Source organism: Pelophylax lessonae (genome assembly GCF_965119305.1).
Source record: "Pelophylax lessonae genome assembly, chromosome: 7".
NCBI classification, from domain to species: Eukaryota; Metazoa; Chordata; class Amphibia; order Anura; family Ranidae; genus Pelophylax; species Pelophylax lessonae.
The window spans coordinates 281,613,710-281,632,856 of record NC_138774.1 but is presented as its reverse complement, the minus strand read 5'-3'; the positions used below and the strand labels follow the sequence as shown (position 1 = coordinate 281,632,856).

At 44.8% G+C, this 19,147-nt stretch overlaps 1 protein-coding gene across 1 annotated transcript in view; it reads right to left on the bottom strand.

Moving 5' to 3' along the window:
- The window catches only part of MID2 (midline 2), a 349,455-nt gene that overhangs the window by 187,828 nt on the left and 142,480 nt on the right, over nt 1–19,147 (bottom strand). Inside the window, exon 3 of the mRNA XM_082263055.1 lies at nt 1,254–1,361. Coding sequence (XP_082119181.1) covers nt 1,254–1,361 — 108 coding nt within the window. The remainder of the gene's footprint in view (nt 1–1,253; nt 1,362–19,147) is intronic.

Sequence of the window (19,147 nt, the reverse complement as noted above, 5' to 3'; positions counted from 1 at the left end):
CATTACTCAGTCTATACCAGTATAGATCCTAACACATTACCCAGTCCATAGCAGTATAGATCCTAACACATTACCCAGTCCATAGCAGTATAGATCCTAACACATTACCCAGTCCATACCAGTATAGATCATAACACATTACCCAGTCCATACCAGTATAGATCCTAACACATTACCCAGTCCATAGCAGTATAGATCCTAACACATTACCCAGTCCATACCAGTATACAGGCATACCCCACTTTTAAGTACACAATGGGACCAGAGCATGTATGTAAAACGAAAATGTACTTAAAGTGAAGCAATACATTTTTTCATTTCTCAATGCATGTAAATACACTAGCTCCATAGGAAATCTTGGTCTGCTTGACATGGCACTGCTGACAAGGACACCAAGCTTGGGGAGCATGTTAAGGGGATCCAGGACTATGATATGGTAGATTACCTTGGCAAGCTGGCTGGTCACAAATAGGATATGTTGTAGTCCTGGGTCCCCTCTCGGTGCTCCCTAAGTGTGGTATCCCTGTCACTTATGGTTTGGGAGCAGTGCCATGTCAAACTGACCAAGATTTCCCATAGACACCAAAGTTAAAAACCGGGAGTAGTGCCATGCCAAGCTGACCAGGCTGTGTCTGTACTCGCGAGTGTATTTAAAGTGAGTGTACTTAAAACGGGGTATGCCTGTAGATACTAACACATTACCCAGTCCATAGCAGTATAGATCCTAACACATTACCCAGTTCATACCAGTATAGATCCTAACACATTACCCAGTTCATACCAGTATAAATCCTAACACATTACCCAGTCCATATCAGTATAGATCCTAACACATTACCCAGTCCATACCAGTATAAATCCTAACACATTACCCAGTCCATACCAGTATAGATCCTAACACATTACCCAGTCCATATTAGTATAGATCCTAACACATTGCCCAGTCCATACCAGTATAGATCCTAACATATTACCCAGTCCATACCAGTATAGATCCTAACACATTAACCAGTCCATACCAGTATAGATATCCAGCATGAGATTTTCCCCATTGAGATCTGATGTGTTTTCAATGTGTTCCTTTAGTTTTTTTTAACCAAAAAATACTAATTTAAACTTTTAAATAAAAAGCTCCAGAAAATGCCTGGCCAGCTAGTGGTTAAAGACCAGATCTGTGACTTTTCTTACTTCTACTCGGTATGGTTACATTTATTTATTACATAATATTAGAGCTTAACAGAAAAAAAACGTACTTTTGTCTCTTTGATTTTTACGGAAATCATCTGCTTCCTTCTATGTATAATGTCGACAAGTTCGTCACATTCTTCATTGAGCTTGGCCTCATGCATGCTTGTGTTGACCTAGAACAAAACATTACATAGAAAGATGTTAAGATGGGATCAAACCAATTTAATATGCCAAAGATAATCCAGTTTAGCACAGTAATAGCAACATTTCTGATATATTAAATGGGTTAGGGAACACAAGCAATTTAAAGTAGATCCAAACTGCAATTGGGTGACATTTAGTTTGCAAGTATTTCATAAATAATTGCTATTGTTTAAAAATAATTTATAAAATCATTATTTATTCCTTGTTATATCTTAGTGCTGCTGATCTTTCTCCAACGCTGGCAGGATGGCCCCCTGTAGTGGCTTGCAGTGCCGCAGGTGACAGCTCATGGGCTGTCAGTGGCTTCAGGCGATGTCGGCATGACTCCTACCACCAGCTCTTGCAAGAAAGAGAGCAAATAAGACGTTGTGATGAAGTCACAGGGTCTGAAAAAACTGGATTTTTGTCTTACCGTACAATCCTTTTCTCTGATGTTCATTGACGGATACAGCTCCATATCTTTGACCTGTGGGTTATGCTGCTCTTCCTAGGGGTAGGACACTAGGCGGAGAAGATTTAAGAGTTTGACTAGGCCCATAGGACAGTTCCAGGGGGTATACTCTCACTCCCTGCTCTAGCTTTTCAGTTTTGTAACAAGCAGTGTCAGAAGAACATTACCCTCAACTCATTAGAGGGATGGGTGCTGTGTCCGTCAATGAACATCAGCGAAAAGCATTTTACGGTAAGACAAAAATCCAGTTTTCTCTTTCGTTCATTGATGGACACAGCTCCATATCTTTGACCCGTGGGGTTATGCTGCTCTTCCTAGGAGTAGGACACTAGGCGGAAAAAAGTTAAAAGAGTTTGACTAGGCCCATAGGACAATTCTAGGGGGCATACTCTCACTCCCTGCTCTAGCTCTTCAGTTTTGTAACAAGCAGTGTCAGAAGAACATTACCCTCATTAGAGGGGTGGGTGCTGTGTCCGTCAATGAACATCAGAGAAAAGGATTTTACAGTAAGACAAAAATCCAGTTTTCTCTCTTTCGTTCATTGATGGACACAGCTCCATATCTTTGACCCGTGGGATTATGCTGCTCTTCTTAGGAGTAGGACACGAGGCGGAGAAGAGTTAAAAGAGTTTGACTAGGCCCATAGGGCAGTCCCGGGGGTATACTCCCACTTCCTGCTCTAGCTCTTCAGTTTTGTAAAAAGCAGTGTCAGAAGAACATTACCCTCAACTCATTAGAGGGGTGGGAGTTGTGTCCGTCAATGACCATCAGTGAAAAGGATTTTACGGTAAGACAAAAATCCAGTTTTCTCTCTTTTGTTCATTGATGGACACCGCTTCATGTCTTTGACCCCGTGGGGTTATGCTGTTCTTCCTAGGAGTAGGACACTAGGCGGAGAAGAGTTTGACTAGGCCCATAGGACAGTTCCAGGAGGTATACTCCCACTTCCTGCTCTAGCTCTTCAGTTTTGTAACAAGCAGTGTCGGAAGAACATAACTCTCGACTCATTAGAGGGATGGGTGCTGTGTCCGTCAATGACCATCAGAGAAAAGGATTTTACGGTAAGACAAAAATCCAGTTTTCTCTTTCGTTCATTGACAGACACAGCTCCTGATCTTTGACCCGTGGGGTTATGCTGCTCTTCCTAGGAGTAGGACACTAGGCGGAGAAGAGTTAAAAGAGTTTGACTAGGCCCATAGGACAGTCCCGGGGGTATACTCCCACTTCCTACTCTAGCTCTTCAGTTTTATAAAAAGCAGTGTCAGAAGAACATTACCCTCAACTCATTTGAGGGGTGTGGGTGGTGTGTCCATCAACGAATATCAAAGAAAAGGTTTTTACGGTAAGGCAAAAATGCAGTTTTCTCTTTCGTTCACTGACAGACAGAGCTCCATATCGTTGACCCGTGGGGCATCCCAAAGCAGTGTCAACACGAGGGGTAGTGATTTAACCCCTATGGAAAAAAATGATTAGACCCACACAAGAAGAAAAGACATGGTCTATCACAGATGTATGGGGTCCTATCTGACCTGATGGGTAGGAAGAGGCCACCATTCTTAGAGAAATGGGAAAAAGAAGTTGGAATAAGATTGGATGAAGACAGAAAAAAAAAAGTCCTAAGAGCAGCTCACTGTACGGCTAGAGATGTTAATACTACAGAGATGAATTATAAACTCTTAGCCAGATGGTATTTATCACCGGTTAATGCGAGTCCAAGGAGAGAAATCTGAATTATGTTGGAGGGGGAGTCAAGTGGAAGGCGCCTTGTTCCATATCTGATAGAGTTGCCCTAGGATACCAACATTCTGACTAAAAACACAACAATTTATAGTCCATATTACTGGAGTAAGTGTAAGGGATGACCTGAACCTATTAAATGCCACAAAAGGAACAATCCCAAAGAGATGGCTGGACTCAGAAATCCCTACAATGGAGGAGTGGTGTAATAGAGTAGACTTTATCTACAACATGGAAAGCCTATATGGTAGAGCTGAAAATAAGATAGAGGCCTTCACAGCAAAATGGAAGGGATGGAAAGAATTTAAGAAAACTGGGAATTACACCCGACTACAGGAAAGTTAGACTAGTTTTTTCAAAAGGTAGGGGTTGGAGAGTGAAGGGTGGGGGGAGAGGGGTGGGTATTAGGGGGATGGGTGGAGGTAACTGGGTTATCCAAGGTGGTTTGTTTCAGGCTTGAAGAAAAAAGATTTATTTGTGTTTTTTTTTATAATTTGCTGAAATACTTTGTAAGATCTAATTAAAATTAATAAAAATCTTTGCGGAAAAAAAAGCACGAGGGGCGGAAAGAACACAGCAATAAACATAAACATACTTCCCAAGGGCTAAACGTAGCCAATCATGTAAAACAGGAGCTCAACCAGGAACAACTGGAGCTCACCTGACAAAAAAGTACAGCCTCAAAGAGGACTAATCTTCTCCAACAGTGGCCTGCAAACCCTTGCGGCCAAAAGAAGGCATCCGCCGATGCCAACACATCCACCTTATAAAATTTTGTGAAAATGTGCGTGGACGACCAGGTGGCCAGCCTTGCAAACCTGCACCACTGACACCTGATGACGAAAGTCCCAAGAGGCACTAAGCACCCATGTAGAATGGGCCATAACAGGGAAAGGAGGAACCTGACCCTTAATAGAATAGGCCTGCACCACCGTCTGCCTAATCCATCTGGAAATGGTTGTAGCAGACGCAGCCAGCCCCTTACAGGGTCCATCCTACCCCTTTGGTACCCTTAATGGAATAGGCCTGCACCACCGTCTGCCTAATCCATCTGGAAATGGTCATAGCAGACGCAGCCAGCACCTTACATTGTCCATCCTACCCCTTTGGTGGACATATGCTTTGAAAAATGTTTTTTTTTTAAATGTAGCACCCTTCTAGATAGGTGCTAGGTAAATGTATCTATTGCTCCTTCTGCTTATTAGGAGAGCCTGATCAATTAGGTTGACTGTTACGTTTCCAGGTGTGATTCACTGGGTCTGAGGGAGTGTCCCCACTGTATCTAATGAGGGAGCTTGTTGGATGGTGGAGGAAACCCAGCCAGTGAAACATTGGCTTTTGTGGGAGTCCCAGTGGGAGGGCATTCTTGCAATGCATCCTGGAATTGCTCATAAAAGCTGAGGGGAGATGTGACAGTGCGTATTTGGCAGGAAGCAGAGTCCCAGGAGGATGCTGATGGCTGTCTCTCCTCCTGCTGTACGGGGAAGGTGGTCTTAGGCGGCCGGCCTAGTGAACCAGCTGTGGAGCGGAGCTGCAGAAGATCCAGTAGAGCTGACGGTGGAGCTGCTGGCAGAGTCTCTCGGGAAAAACAGTGTCCGTGAGTACCAGGGGACTTGCCTAAGGGTCTGCCCTGGAAGGGGAACCACTCCAGTGAAGTCAGAGGATCAGGGAGCTAGCTCACACAGAGTGCCATAGTAAAGGGGGTGCCATTGTAGAACCCTGAAGAGTAGGGACAAAGGGGGTGCCAAGTAGGGCCCTAAAGAGCAATTCACAGAACCATACAGTTCATCAAATTCTTCTTCACTGCAGGGACAAGGTGAAGCAGCGGCCTTGCCGCACTCTATAGCTATACTTAGAAGTCCCAGCAAATTGTGCATAGTTGTTCAGTTGGGAGTATCCAACTCATTCCCTTCTCCAATTTAAGTTCTCAAATAAAACATCAAAAACCAAAACCCCTGGACTGTTTCCTGACTGAGCCAAGCACTTTGAATATGCTATACTGTCAAGTTGTTTCTATGGGTAACGCAGGGGAATCCGTAACCAGCAGCTCCCATGGGAGTAGTGCCACAAAAAAGTGAAAAAAAACCCCCCAAAGAGACATATAAGGAATCAGATTTTCGGAACCACTCAGTCATTGCCAGGTACACCCTGATTGCCCGAGCCACAGCTCAGCTCAGCTTAGGCTTAGGACATAAGGAAGGTAACACAATGCCTTTATTTAAATGGAAACCAAAGACGACTTTAACCACTTCTGGACCGGAAGATTTTGCTGCTCAATGACCAGGCCCTATTTTGCGATTCGCGCACTGTGTTATTTTAACGGACAATTGCGTGGTCGTGACACGCTGTACCCAAATTAAATTGACGTCCTTTTTTTTCCCCACAAATAGATCTTTCTTTTGGTGGTATTTGATCACCTGTGCGATTTTTATTGTTTGCGCTAAAAACAAAAAAAGAGTGAAACAATTTAGAAAAAAAAAAAAAAAAAAAATATTTTTTACATTTTGCTATATAACATTCCCAAAAAAAAATTTTAAAAATCAAAATTTTTTAACATTTTAGGCCACTTTGTTTTCTGCTATATATTTTTGGTAAAAAAAAAAAAATAAGCGCATTTTGATTGGTTTGCGCAAAAGTTATTGCGTCTACTAACTACAGGAAAGATTTCTGTTATTTTTATTGTTTTTTTTTTTTACTAGTAATGGTGGCGATCTGCAATTTTTTGCAGGACTGCAACATTGCGGCGGGCAGATCGGACCCCTAACTGACATTTTTGACACTTCTGGAGGGACCAGTGACATTACTAGAGTAATCAGTGCTAAAAATATGCACTGTTACTGTAATAATGACACTGGCAGGGAAGGGGTTAACACTGTGGGTGATCAAAGGCTTAAATGTAAGCCTAGCGGAGTGATTCTAACTGTGGGGGGGGGGGGGGTTGGGCTTCTGAAATGATCATAGAGACATGTGATCCTATACAGCAGGATCGCATGGTCTCTGTGATCATTGTAGGCAGGACGGATGGCTGTGTTTACATCAGCCGTTCGTCCTTCTCTGTCAGCGGGGGGGGGGGGGGGGGATCACCGGTATCAGGTGGCAATCGGAGCAGCCTGGCACACGCACTGGCTCCCCGGCTGACGAGCGGGGGCGGGAGCACGCCGGGGGCGGCACGTGCTCGCCCCCTAGCCTCCTGAGAGCGAGTGACATAGTACTACGTCGCTTTGCCCGGGAGCGGCTGCCTGTGTTGCACATATGCTGAAAGTATGGTCAATAATTCCAATGTGCGAAGGGATCGGACCGGGTGAAACCAGAATTATTTTTATTGAGAAGTTTCTGCAATGATAAGGACATGAGTGAGGTATGATGACCTTTTATTCTGGTGGACAGCAGCTGCTATTCTGTTCATACATACTATTACACATCTATATATATAACAATATCAACATTCTGATATACAGGAATAACGTCCTCATACAAAATAATAATAAATTAAACATGTGCTGATATGTTGTTACTCCTTCTGCATCACAGTGGTCTCATAATACAATCTAATATAAGATATAACAACATAACTCTATAATAACCACATTCCTGGTACACTGTAGTCATGTGATGAGACAGTGTGACCCACTAACATTTGTGCAGTATGTTATTCAATCACACAGTAGTGACAGGAGCCTTTACTGATCACAGGGATGTAAATGAAATCAATTTTGCCCTGTTTATAGCCCTAAATATACTCCTTCTTACCTGCAATTACAAGGACATGAGTGAGGTATGATGACCTTTTTATTCTGAGGGACACAGGAACTGCTATTCTGTTCCCCCAGAAACAAAAGTTCTAACTTTTAGTTCCACCCATGCCTTGCTTGCAGTTGAACTTTGTGCTGCCATCTACTGGTGGTTTCATAGAAATGCCATAAAACGGAAATGTGTTGTTTTTTTATGGGGTACCTGACATCCCTTACACCTGCCGCAGTAAATCTGCGGCGGGCGGTCGTGTAGTGGTTAAGAAGGAACAGAAAATAATAAAAGAGAAAAATATTCAGTTTATATAGGAAACAATGCCAGGACCAGAGATCCCAGCAAGGAACTAGATCCTTACTCCTGACTAGGCAGAAAAAAAACTGAAGAGCTATCACAGAAAGTGGGAGTATACCCCCCTGGGACTGCCCTATGGGCGTACTCAAACCCTTTTAACTCTTTTCAGCCTAGTATCCTACTCCTAGGAAAAGCAGCATAACCCACAGGTTAAAGATATGGTGCTGTGTCTGTCAATGAGCGGAAGAGAAAGTATGTTTTTTGCACAATGTTTTTGAATCTACTATTAATTCATAGAGGGCATGGGTTGGGAAGATTTGAGAAGCCTTCCTGGAATTGGGCTTTTAGGATAGGGTGACCAGACATCCTCGGTTTCCAGGGACAGTCCCTGGACCAAGTCTGTCCCTGGATTGGATTGGAACAGGGCCCTGGACAATTTCAAAGACAGTCAGTGCAGAATTAGAAAAAAAATATTCAGAATTACACCCCCCGCTCCTACTAGTTTAGGGGTCGTATGTTTTCCATTATCTGTGCCCCTCTCTGATTATCATGTGCTGGTCAGAGCGGAGGGACTAAAATAAAATAAACGAAAAAATAAATAAATGAAACTAAACAAAAAATGAATAACTAAAAAAAAAAAAAAATAAACGAAATAAATAAATAAAAAATAAAATATATATATATATGCAGTAAACCCCCCTCCATTGCGGGGGTTACGTTCCGGACCCAGGACCCAGCCGCGAAAAGTGAAAATCCGCGAAATAGAAAAACCCTATTAAAATGCATTGTAGGCATGTTTTTTTTACTGTCACTGTAAATGTAAAAATGGATTTTTGTAAAATCTTACCGTAAAATCCTTTTCTCTTAAGCTCATTGACAGACGTAGTCCTCGTTGATTAATAACAACTCGGGCTATACTGCCCTCTACAGGAGTAGGACTAGACAGGAAAGAAAACATTCTGGCCACACCCTAGGGGCAGTCCCAGAGGGTATATCCTCTCTCTCTCTGCTACAGCAAATCAGTTATGTCACAAAGCAGTGTTTAGAGAATTTAACCCAACCCAACTCAAAAACAGAGGGGCGGGTACTACGTCTGTCAATGAGCTTAAGAGAAAAGGATTTTACGGTAAGATTTTACAAAAATCCATTTTTCTCTGTCGCTCATTGACAGACGTAGTCCTCGTTGATTAATAACAACTCGGGACGTCCCAAAGCAGTACCACAAATGAGGGGTGGGAAAATGGAAATCAAAATCCAATCTAGAAGGCCCAACCGGTGCCAACTAGAAGTTTTAAAGGCTCATCAATCAAACGATGAGACTCAACTGAAATTCCAACGGAAAAAAACCCTCGAGGTAGACCACCGGTCTCCTCAAATTGCGGCCTGCAAAACCTTGCGGCCAAATGAGGCATCCGCTGATGCCATCACATCAACTTTATAAAATTTTGTAAAGGTATGCACCGACGACCAGGTGGCCGCCTTGCACACCTGGACCACTGACGCCTGATGGCGGTAGGCCCAGGAAGTACTGAGCGCTCGAGTGGAGTGCGCCTTAACAGGGAACGGAGGATTCCACCCCTTAATAGAATAAGCCTGTACCACCGTCTGTCTGATCCATTTGGAGATAGTCGCGGCAGATGCAGGCAACCCCTTTCTGGGGCCATCCGTGATCACAAAAAGTGAATCCGTCTTCCGGAACGTTTCCGTAGCCTTCAGGTATACCCTGATTGCCCGAACCACATCCAAGGAATGCAACGCATATTCCCGAGGATGATTGGGCTGAGGACACAAGGAAGGTAGTACAATATCTTCATTCAGATGAAAGTCTGAAACCACCTTAGGAAGAAAGGATGGCTTCGGATGAAGAACTACCTTATCCCTATGAACCACTAGATATGGGGAATGGCATGATAATGCAGCCAGTTCTGACACCCTGCGTGCAGAAGTGATAGCCACCAAGAAGGCCACCTTCTGAGATCATGTAAGCAAGGAAATCTCCCTGATATTTTCAAAGGGAGGTTTCTGCAGAACCGACAAAACCAAATTAAGATCCCAAGGTGGTAAGGGCGCGCGGATTGGCGGAGCCAAGTGCCGCACCCCCTGGATGAAATTCCGCACCAAGGAATGAGTAGCCAAAGGCTTCTGAAAGAAGATTGCTAATGCTGAAACCTGACCCTTGATGGTGCTCAAGGATAGTTTCTGCTCAACCCCCTTTTGCAGAAAAGCCAAGATTCGGGTCACCGAATAGGTACGTGGGGGAAATCCCAAAGATTCACACGACGCAATATAAGTCTTCCATGTGCGATAATAGACTTTGCTGGAAGTCGCTTTCCTTGCTTTAATTAGAGTAGGAATAACTGAAGCTGACAACCCTCTGCCCTTCAGTACCTGGGTCTCAATGGCCAGACCATTAAAACCAGCGACTATAAAGCACGATGGAAGATTGGTCCTTGAGACCGCAGATCCTCCCTGAGAGGAGGTCTCCAAGGAGCGTTCGCGACTAGCATGTCCAAGTCGGCCTGACCGGCCTGACGAGGCTAGCCTCGAATTTCCAGGATAACTGGAGTTCCCTCCATCTCTATCCTGCGGAGAAGTCTCAGCAGCAACTTGAGAGGGGGGAAGACGTCTAGTAGCTGATACTGCCTTTGTAGGCCGTTCAGCGCGTCTGCTGCGTCCGCTAGAGGATCGCGGGCGCGCGTTACCAACCTCCGCGCCTTCCTGTTGAGCCGATCTGCCAACAGATCCACCTCCGGGATGCTCTGATGAAGACACAGATGGTGAAATCCTTGGTGATCGACCTAAGTCATCACCCTGATCTTGTCTGACTGGATCCGAACCAGGCTGCCCTAGAGCTGCTTGGTCCCTGCAATCCGACAAAGTCTGATCGCTCTCTGTTCCCACACATTTATCAGAAACTTGATTCTTATCAAGAGTGATGATTTCTCCTGGTTGAGCCTTAGAGACCGAAGTCACCAGACTAGAGGCTCCTTGGTCTGTTTGCTCAACCGGATCCGATTCCTGTAGGGAACTGAAATTAACCTTTGGAAAAGGTAAAGAAAATGATCTGTTCGTATCAGCGATTTTTGAAGAAAAAATTTCCAACTGGCGCCAGATGAAAGAAATTTTATCACAACTCTATTAAATTTCACACTAATAAATGGGACCCATGGATTTCACACTCAGATATTTTTTTTTCTAATTACTGTACAGGTGACTAACTATTTAAAACCCTTTTATTTGACACCGTGTCTCCGGCCTAACGCTTAGTGTTATGGAAATCTCTTTCTGCTCTGTACCTATATCCAGGAACTATATTCTCGATACCCTTGTTGTTATTTTGATATCTAATTCCCATTTTCAATAGAGTTATCTTGAAATGACTTAAGATTGTTATATCTCTGTTTACTCTATGTGATACCAATATTTGTCATATTATTGTACCAATTCTCTTTGTACCACCATCTTCTGTTTCCTTTCAATAAAAGTTTGTATACAAAAAAAAGAAAATGATCTGTTCAGGGAACGGTAACTACCGCTCCCTGTAGCACCTAAATGCTGGAAGGGAAGAATCGCACCGGTAGCAGTGATCGACACTCGATCTTGTATCCTGATCGTATGATCTCCTGAACCCCTTAGCCCGGGATTCAGGAAAGCCCTAGATCTGAACACCGGTGAAGACGTCCCCCCACCCCTAAGCCGGGTGGGGGCGCACCTTCAGGCTGTATTAGCCTTAACTTCAGGTTTGGCTGAGTCGGCCCTTTGTTTGCCCGACCAGCGCCTCTTGAACCCTCCTAGAGGGGCTTTGCCTTTCCCGCTCGACCCAGCGGAGCGAACAAACCCTTTATGAGCAGCAAAGAAAGGTCCACGCTTGTTACGAGGTCCTTTAGCTTTAGCAGCCTGCGGCAGAAAAGTGCTCTTGCCCCCAGTGACATCCTTAATGATCTCATCTAGTTTGGCCCCAAATAGGCGATTCCCCTGAAAGGGGAGATTCGCCAAGGCTTTCTTGGAACCTAGATCCGCTGACCAGCACTTTAACCACAGCACACGTCTGAGGATTACCGCTGACATAGATGCATGCCCTAACAAGGGGGTGGCATCCAGGGCTGCGTCACAGACGAACTGCAGTCCTTGTATAATTTGTTCCATCAAATCAGATGCTGCCTGGGGGATACCTTTCCCCTTTAGGTCATGGCGTACCAATCTTGCCCATTCCGTTAATGTCTGTGAAACTAAACCAATGACAATCACTGGTCTAAAGGCTGACCCTATCAGGGAAAAAATAGTGCGGGACTCCGCTTCCATCTTCCGATCCACCGGATCCTTAAAGGACGGAGCGTCCTCCAACGGGATAACAGTGGCTTTGTTCAGTCTGGAAATAGGTGGATCCACCACTGGTGGTACCGTCCATTTCTTAATGAGGGATTCCTCAAACGGATAGCGTCTAGTAATGCGCTTGGAAACAGTAAAGGCACGTTTTGAATGATTCCATTCCTCTTTAATTTTATTACCAAAACATTTGGGTAAGGGAAAAACCTTCGCCGTCTTGGTAGGTTTACTAGTACCAAAGGGAATTTCCATCTCAGTTGCTTCTGCCGGTAAAACCTCAAGTCTTAAGGTTTCCCGGACCGCCACAACTAGTGCGTCCACCAATGCTTCTTCTTGTGCTATGGCGGAGGCAGGAACGTCCTCCTCACTATCTGAGGGAACTTTACCTGAGACAACAGCCCCTGCAGAGGGACCTGCAGCTGCAATGAACATCTCAGAATCTGAATCTGAAGTATCAGATGACATAGGGGTAGGCGGGGGTCGCGTTCTTGACCCCCGTCCCTGACAGGCCGTCTCCACCCGAGACACCAAAGACTCCAAAACTGCTGTGAGTGCATCCATACTCTGTGAACTGGAGGGTCCTGCGGCCACCTCGAGGGAAACAGGTGGGGGTACCTGTGTGGCAGGGTCCATGATTATTCCAGACACTTGCCGGAAAAACGTAATTAGCCAAAAAAAAATAAAACATTTTTTATTTTTTTTATTTTTTTAGACCCCCAGCACCACAGCGCCCCTCAGTGTTACCTGCTTAGGGACCCCTACAGAGCGAGAGAGAGAGAGACCCCAAGGCTCAAGACTTGATGCACAGAGTTTCAATACAACCTGTTCCAGCACTGTCTATTACAGACAGGAAGTCTTTGGCTGGCTTTCCCGGGTAAAAGGAGGCGGCTCCGCCCCTTTGCACGCCTTCCGGCGCCTCCCCTTAGCTCCTCGAGGTGTTTTGGTCACCTCAAACATGGCCGCCCCCATGCTGGAGACACGAGGCTACGCTGGGAAAAAGGAGGCGGCTCCGCCCCTTTACACGCCTTCCGGCGCCTCCCCATAGCTCCTCGAGGTGTTTGGTCACCTCAAACATGGCCACCCCCATGCTGGAGACACGAGGCTACGCTAATATGGCGGCCTCGTGCGATCTGCAAGAAAATGGCGGCGCCTGTATAGGATAGCGGCGGGTAGCAGCGGCCTGCGGGATGTTTATGTTCGGCCTGCGGGAGTATCTCGGCCCCACAACCTTCACCCTGACTGGTGATAAGCCTGGCCGACGGTACAGGACCCTGGCGGGCCGCATGCGGTCCGTGGGCCGTCGGGAGGAAGCCCTCTGTCCTTCCGAAGTGACCCTTTGCTGGAGGAATGGCGATCTGGACTGCAGTGAGTCAGGCATAGACATCGGCCTGTGTACACTTCTGACAGGTAGGATACCTTTTACTTCAAATAGTAATGCCCCTTATGTACTGCCACTGACTACAGTCACCCTTACAGTTTTGCAATGACCTTAGATAGTCAGCTCCCAAACCAAGCGTCTTGGTTTTTGTTCACAAAAATCACACTCAAATTGGGGGATCTGTGACCTGTTATAGGATAGAGGGGAGACCCATCCTACCATTCCAGAGAGGGGCCCGCGTCCACCACAAACCCGACAGGGGGGGAGGGGGAACATCTACTCACCATACCGAAACCAGGCGGGCGCCACTCCTGACAGAACCCCTCTCCACCGGGGTGGGGGGGCTGTCGACCAATATGGATGCCGTGACTCTGTTGGTCATTGGCGTTCAGGCGAGACGTTTAACTCGCAGGGTCAGTCCCCGTCCTAGTGGGACTATGTCGCGGCCAACCCAGCGCGGAGCTATGGCCTGCACGCGCTCGTAGGCAGAACTGGGGTGACCACTGGATCTCAACATCCAGCCCGTCGCCCAGTTCCAGCTTTCTTGCTTGAAGATCTCACAGGAACACTGGAGAAAAAAGCTGTCTAAACAAATTCTAAGAAAAATTCCTGCCAGGACCGAAGATCCTAGCAAGGCATCTAGGTCCTTACTCCTAACTAGACAGAAAAAAAAATGATTTGCTGTAGCAGAGAGAGAGAGGATATACCCTCTGGGACTGCCCCTAGGGTGTGGCCAGAATGTTTTCTTTCCTGTCTAGTCCTACTCCTGTAGAGGGCAGTATAACCCGAGTTTGGTTTTAATCAACGAGGACTACGTCTGTCAATGAGCGACAGAGAAAAGCATTTTAAGGTCTTTAAACACACTTTTAAAACAATAGAAACTCATTTAAACACATAAAAGATACTGAGAGACATAGCAAGAGCTATGGAAAACACAAAAATATTTCATTTCTAAAGATTTATATAGTAAAATAACATTACAAAAAATAACGCAATATACCGGGACCGCAAAAACTGAACCGCGATAGAGCGGGGGTTTACTGTAAATATATATATATAAAAATAAAACAAAAAAAAATGTAATTAAAAGAAAGATTGCATACGTTTTAAATTTGTTAACATCCCACCACCAACACGCTAGTTTTATCTGTAGCCCTATTTTCGAGCCCTATCGATCAACGGTTAGAAGCAATCTAGACTGCATTAGTTTCAGATGCCACAGAAAAGGCCGGACTAGTGCCATCCACATCCGTCTTGTTCCCAGCTCCGTCCATGCGTGAAAAGGTCATGGACCCAAGCTGAATTTTCCTACAGCAGCCGGTATAATTAGAGCTTCTAATTGCACTTTAATCAATTCTGCTTTACAAGTCTGATGAGTTGTCAATGAAAAGCCACTTGTTAACTCGCAGCTCTCTGGGGACCCGGCCAGTGTTAAGTGCTGTCAGAAAAATCCTCCGCTGCCGGCCAATATCGACGCCATTTGTTATCTTAAAACCATTGTTATTGATGCAGTTAAAAATTTGGAAGACAGCCGACGCAAGCTATTACTATACAGCTTACAAAGGCGCACAAAATAAATGTATTCCTGGAATTCCGGAGCAAATACCTAATTACAGCCGTGTCCTATCTTCCATCTCACTCCTGGTTTAGGATTCTTTATATTAAAAAAACTAAAAGTAGATGTCAATTCTAACTGAAAGACATAGAAGAGTGAATTTTAAAAAAAACTCACAGAAAACACACCCTAGGGACACATTTTACCCTTCGATTGCCCCTGGTGTTAACCCCTTCCCTGCCAGTGTCATTATTACAGTAACAGTGCATATTTTTAGCACTGATTACTGTAGTAATGTCACTGGTCCCCCCAAAAATGTCAAAAATATCAGTTAGGGGTCCGATCTGTCCGCCGCAATGTCGCAGTCCCGCTAAAAATCGCTGATCGCCGCCATTACTAGTAAAAAAATAAAAATAAATTACATAAATCTTTCGCCTAGGAAGTTTGTAGTTTGTAGATGCGATAACTTTTGCGCAAACCAATCAATGTACGCTTACTGGGATTTGTTTTTTACCAAAAATATGTAGCAGAATACAAATTGGCCTAAAACAATGAAAAAATTTGATTTTTAAACTTTTTTTATTGGATAAGTTTTATAGCAGATAGTAAAAGATAGTTTTTTTTTTTTTCAGAATTGTCACGCTTTTATGTTTAAAACGCAAAAAATAAAAATTGCACAGGTGATCAAATACAACCAAAAGAAAGCTCTATTTGTGGGGAAAAAAAGGACGTCAATTTTACTTGGGTACAGCGTCGCACAACCGCGCAACTGTCAATTAAAATAACGCAGTGCCGTATTGCAAAAAATGGCCTGCTCATTAAGGGGGCAAATCCTTCCGGTCCAGAATTGATTAATGAGAGTTAACATTTTTAAATAACTACCCACTAGATGGCGCTTGCCTTTCCCGGTGGGGAAAATGGTATCCGATTCTTCGCAGTGCAATTTACGCCCAATTAATTTGTTTTGACGCAAATCACACCGCAAAGTATCGGTATTCGGTATCGGCGAGTACTTGACCGAAAGTATCGGTGCAACTCTAATAATGCAGCATGGCCACTCAACGGCACTGGTTTTGATAAGGAATAAGTATGATCCTCAGTGTTGTACATTTCATACATTGAAACTGCATGTAAATTCATTCTGTGCGAATGGGGCAAAAATTTTATATTCTCTGTCTTTATTCTATGCAGATCGATTGTGAGAATGTGGAAGATACCAGAATATTGCCACTACATGCATACTTATTTCCTATTATAATAGTAATGCAGTATGGCCACTAGATGGTTCTGGGAACATATTTATTTCCTATGATAATGCAGTATGGCCACTGTATGGAGCCGGTTATGGTATGGATGCTCCTCAGTGTCATCTACTAAGATGTTTCCGCATTCACACCTTTGAAACGCAAGGATTAAAAACTGCAGAACATTCGATTTTGAATGTGAAAAAAAAAAATTCTTGCCACTACGAGGTGCTAAGGAGCATACTTATTTCCTGATAGTAATAATGCAATATGGCCACTAGATGGGGCTGAGAAGCATACTTATTCCTATGATAGTAATAATGCAATATGGCCACTAGATGGGGCTGAGGAGCATCATTATTTCCTATGATAGTAGTAATGCAATGTGGCCACTAGATGGGGCTGAGGAGCATACTTATTTCCTATGTTAGTAATAATGCAATATGGCCACTAGACGGTGCTGAGGAGCATAGTTATTTCCTATGATAGTAGTAATGCAATATGGCCACTAGATGGTGATGAGGAGAACAATTATTTCCCGTGATAGTAGTAATGCAATATGGCCACTAGATGGGGATGAGGAGCATAATTATTTCCTATGATAGTAGTAATGCAATATGGCCACTAGATGGTGCTGATAGTCATAATGTGGTATGGCCACTAGAGGCTGCTGATGAGCATACTTATTTCGTATGATAGTAGTAATGCAATATGGCCACTAGATGGGGCTGAGGAGCATAATTATTTCCTATGAAAGTAATAATGCAATATGGCCACTAGATGGAGGAGTATACATATTTCCTATGATAGTCATAATGTGGTATTGCCACTAGAGGCTGCTGATGAGCATACTTATTTCCAATGATAGTAGTAATGCAGTATGGCCACTAGATTGTGCTGGTTATCATAAGGATGCTCCGTCTACTGGTCATAATAAGGTATTTCTGCATTCACACCTTTGAAGAGCAAGGTATAAAACCGAAGAACATTCGATTTTGAATGCGAAAAAAAAAATGGATTTTTGTAAGAACTTACCGTAAAATCCTTTTCTCTTAAGCTCATTGACAGACGTAGTCTTCTTGATTCTCAAGAGCTGGGTTATGTTGTCTCCGCAGGAGTAGGACTAGGCAGAATGACAAAACGTTCTGGCTCCACCCTAGGGGGCAGTCCCTGAGGGTATATCCTCCCTCTCTCTGCTACAGGGAATCAGTTCTGTTTAAAGCAGTACAGAGAAATTAACCCAACCCAACTCAATGATAGAGGGGCGGGTACTACGTCTGTCAATGAGCTTAAGAGAAAAGGATTTTACGGTAAGTTCTTACAAAAATCCATTTTTCTCTATCGCTCATTGACAGACGTAGTCTTCTTGATTCTCAAGAGCTGGGACATCCAGAAGCAGTGCCACAAATGAGGGGTGGGATTGACAAAATCAAATCCAATCTAGTAGGCCCAACCGGTGCCAAACTAGAAGTTTTAAAGGCTCATTATAAACAAAGAATGAGACTAAAAGAAAAAATTTTCCAACGGAAAAAAACCCTCGAGGTAGACCACTGGTCTCCTCAAATTGCGGCCTGCAAAACCTTGCGGCCAAATGAGGCATCAGACGATGCCATTACATCAACTTTATAATGTTTAGAGAAGGTATGCACCGACGACCAGGTAGCCGCCTTGCACACCTGGACCACTGACGCCTGATGGCGAAAGGCCCATGACGCACTAAGTGCCCGAGTGGAGTGCGCCTTAACAGGGAACGGGGGCTCCCGACCCTTAATAGAATAAGCCTGTACTACCGTCTGTCTGATCCATTTGGAAATGGTCGCGGCAGATGCAGGCAACCCCTTTTTGGGTCCATCTGGGATCACAAAAAGTGAATCCGTCTTGCGAAACGAGTCTGTCGTTTTCAAGTATACCCTGATCGCCCGGACCACATCCAAGGAGTGCAAAGCAAATTCCCGAGGATGACTGGGCTTAGGACACAGGGAAGGTAATACAATTTCTTCATTCAGATGAAATTCTGAAACTACTTTTGGTAGGAAGGATGGATTCGGACGAAGAACCACCTTATCTCTATGAACCACCAGATATGGTGAACGACAAGATAATGCGGCCAGTTCTGACACCCTGCGTGCAGAAGTAATAGCCACCAAGAAGGCCACCTTCTGGGACAACGTAGGTAGAGGAATCTCCCTAATATCTTCAAAGGGAGGTTTCTGAAGAACCGACAACACTAAATTAAGATCCCAGGGGGGTAACGGCGCGTGCACTGGCGGAGCCAGATGTCGCACCCCCTGGATGAAATTCTGCACCAAGGAATGAGTAGCCAAAGGCTTCTGAAAGAAGATGGCTAATGCTGAGACCTGACCCTTGATAGTACTCAAGGCCAGTTTCTGCTCAACCCCTTGTTGCAGAAAAGCCAATATTCGACTAATCGAATAAGACCGAGGACGGAACCCCAAAGGTTCACACCATGCAATGTAGGACTTCCATGTGCGATGATAAATCTTTCTGGAAGTCGCTTTCCTTGTTTCAACTAGAGTAGGAATAACTGAAGCTGACAAACCTTTGTCCTTCAGCACCTGGGTCTCAATAGCCAGGCCGTTAAAGCCAGCGATCGTAAAGCAGGATGGAAGATCGGTCCCTGAGACAGTAGATCCTCCCTGAGAGGAAGTCTCCATGGGACGTCCGCCACCAGTCTGACCATGTCGGCGTACCAAGCTCGACGAGGCCAGTCCGGAGCTACCAGGATTACTGGGATTCCTTCCTCCTCTACCCTGCGAAGAAGTCTTGGCAGTAACGCGAGAGGAGGGAAGGCATATATTAGCTGGTATTGCCCCCACGGGGCGATCAGTGCGTCTGCGGTTTCTGCTAGAGGATCGCGGGAGCGAGCCACGAATCTCTGAAATTTCCTGTTGAATCGTGATGCCAACAGATCCACATCCGGGGTGCCCCACCGTAGGCACAACTGGTGGAAAACGTCTGGATGGAGGGACCATTCCCCCTGATCCAGGGTCTGACGGCTGAGA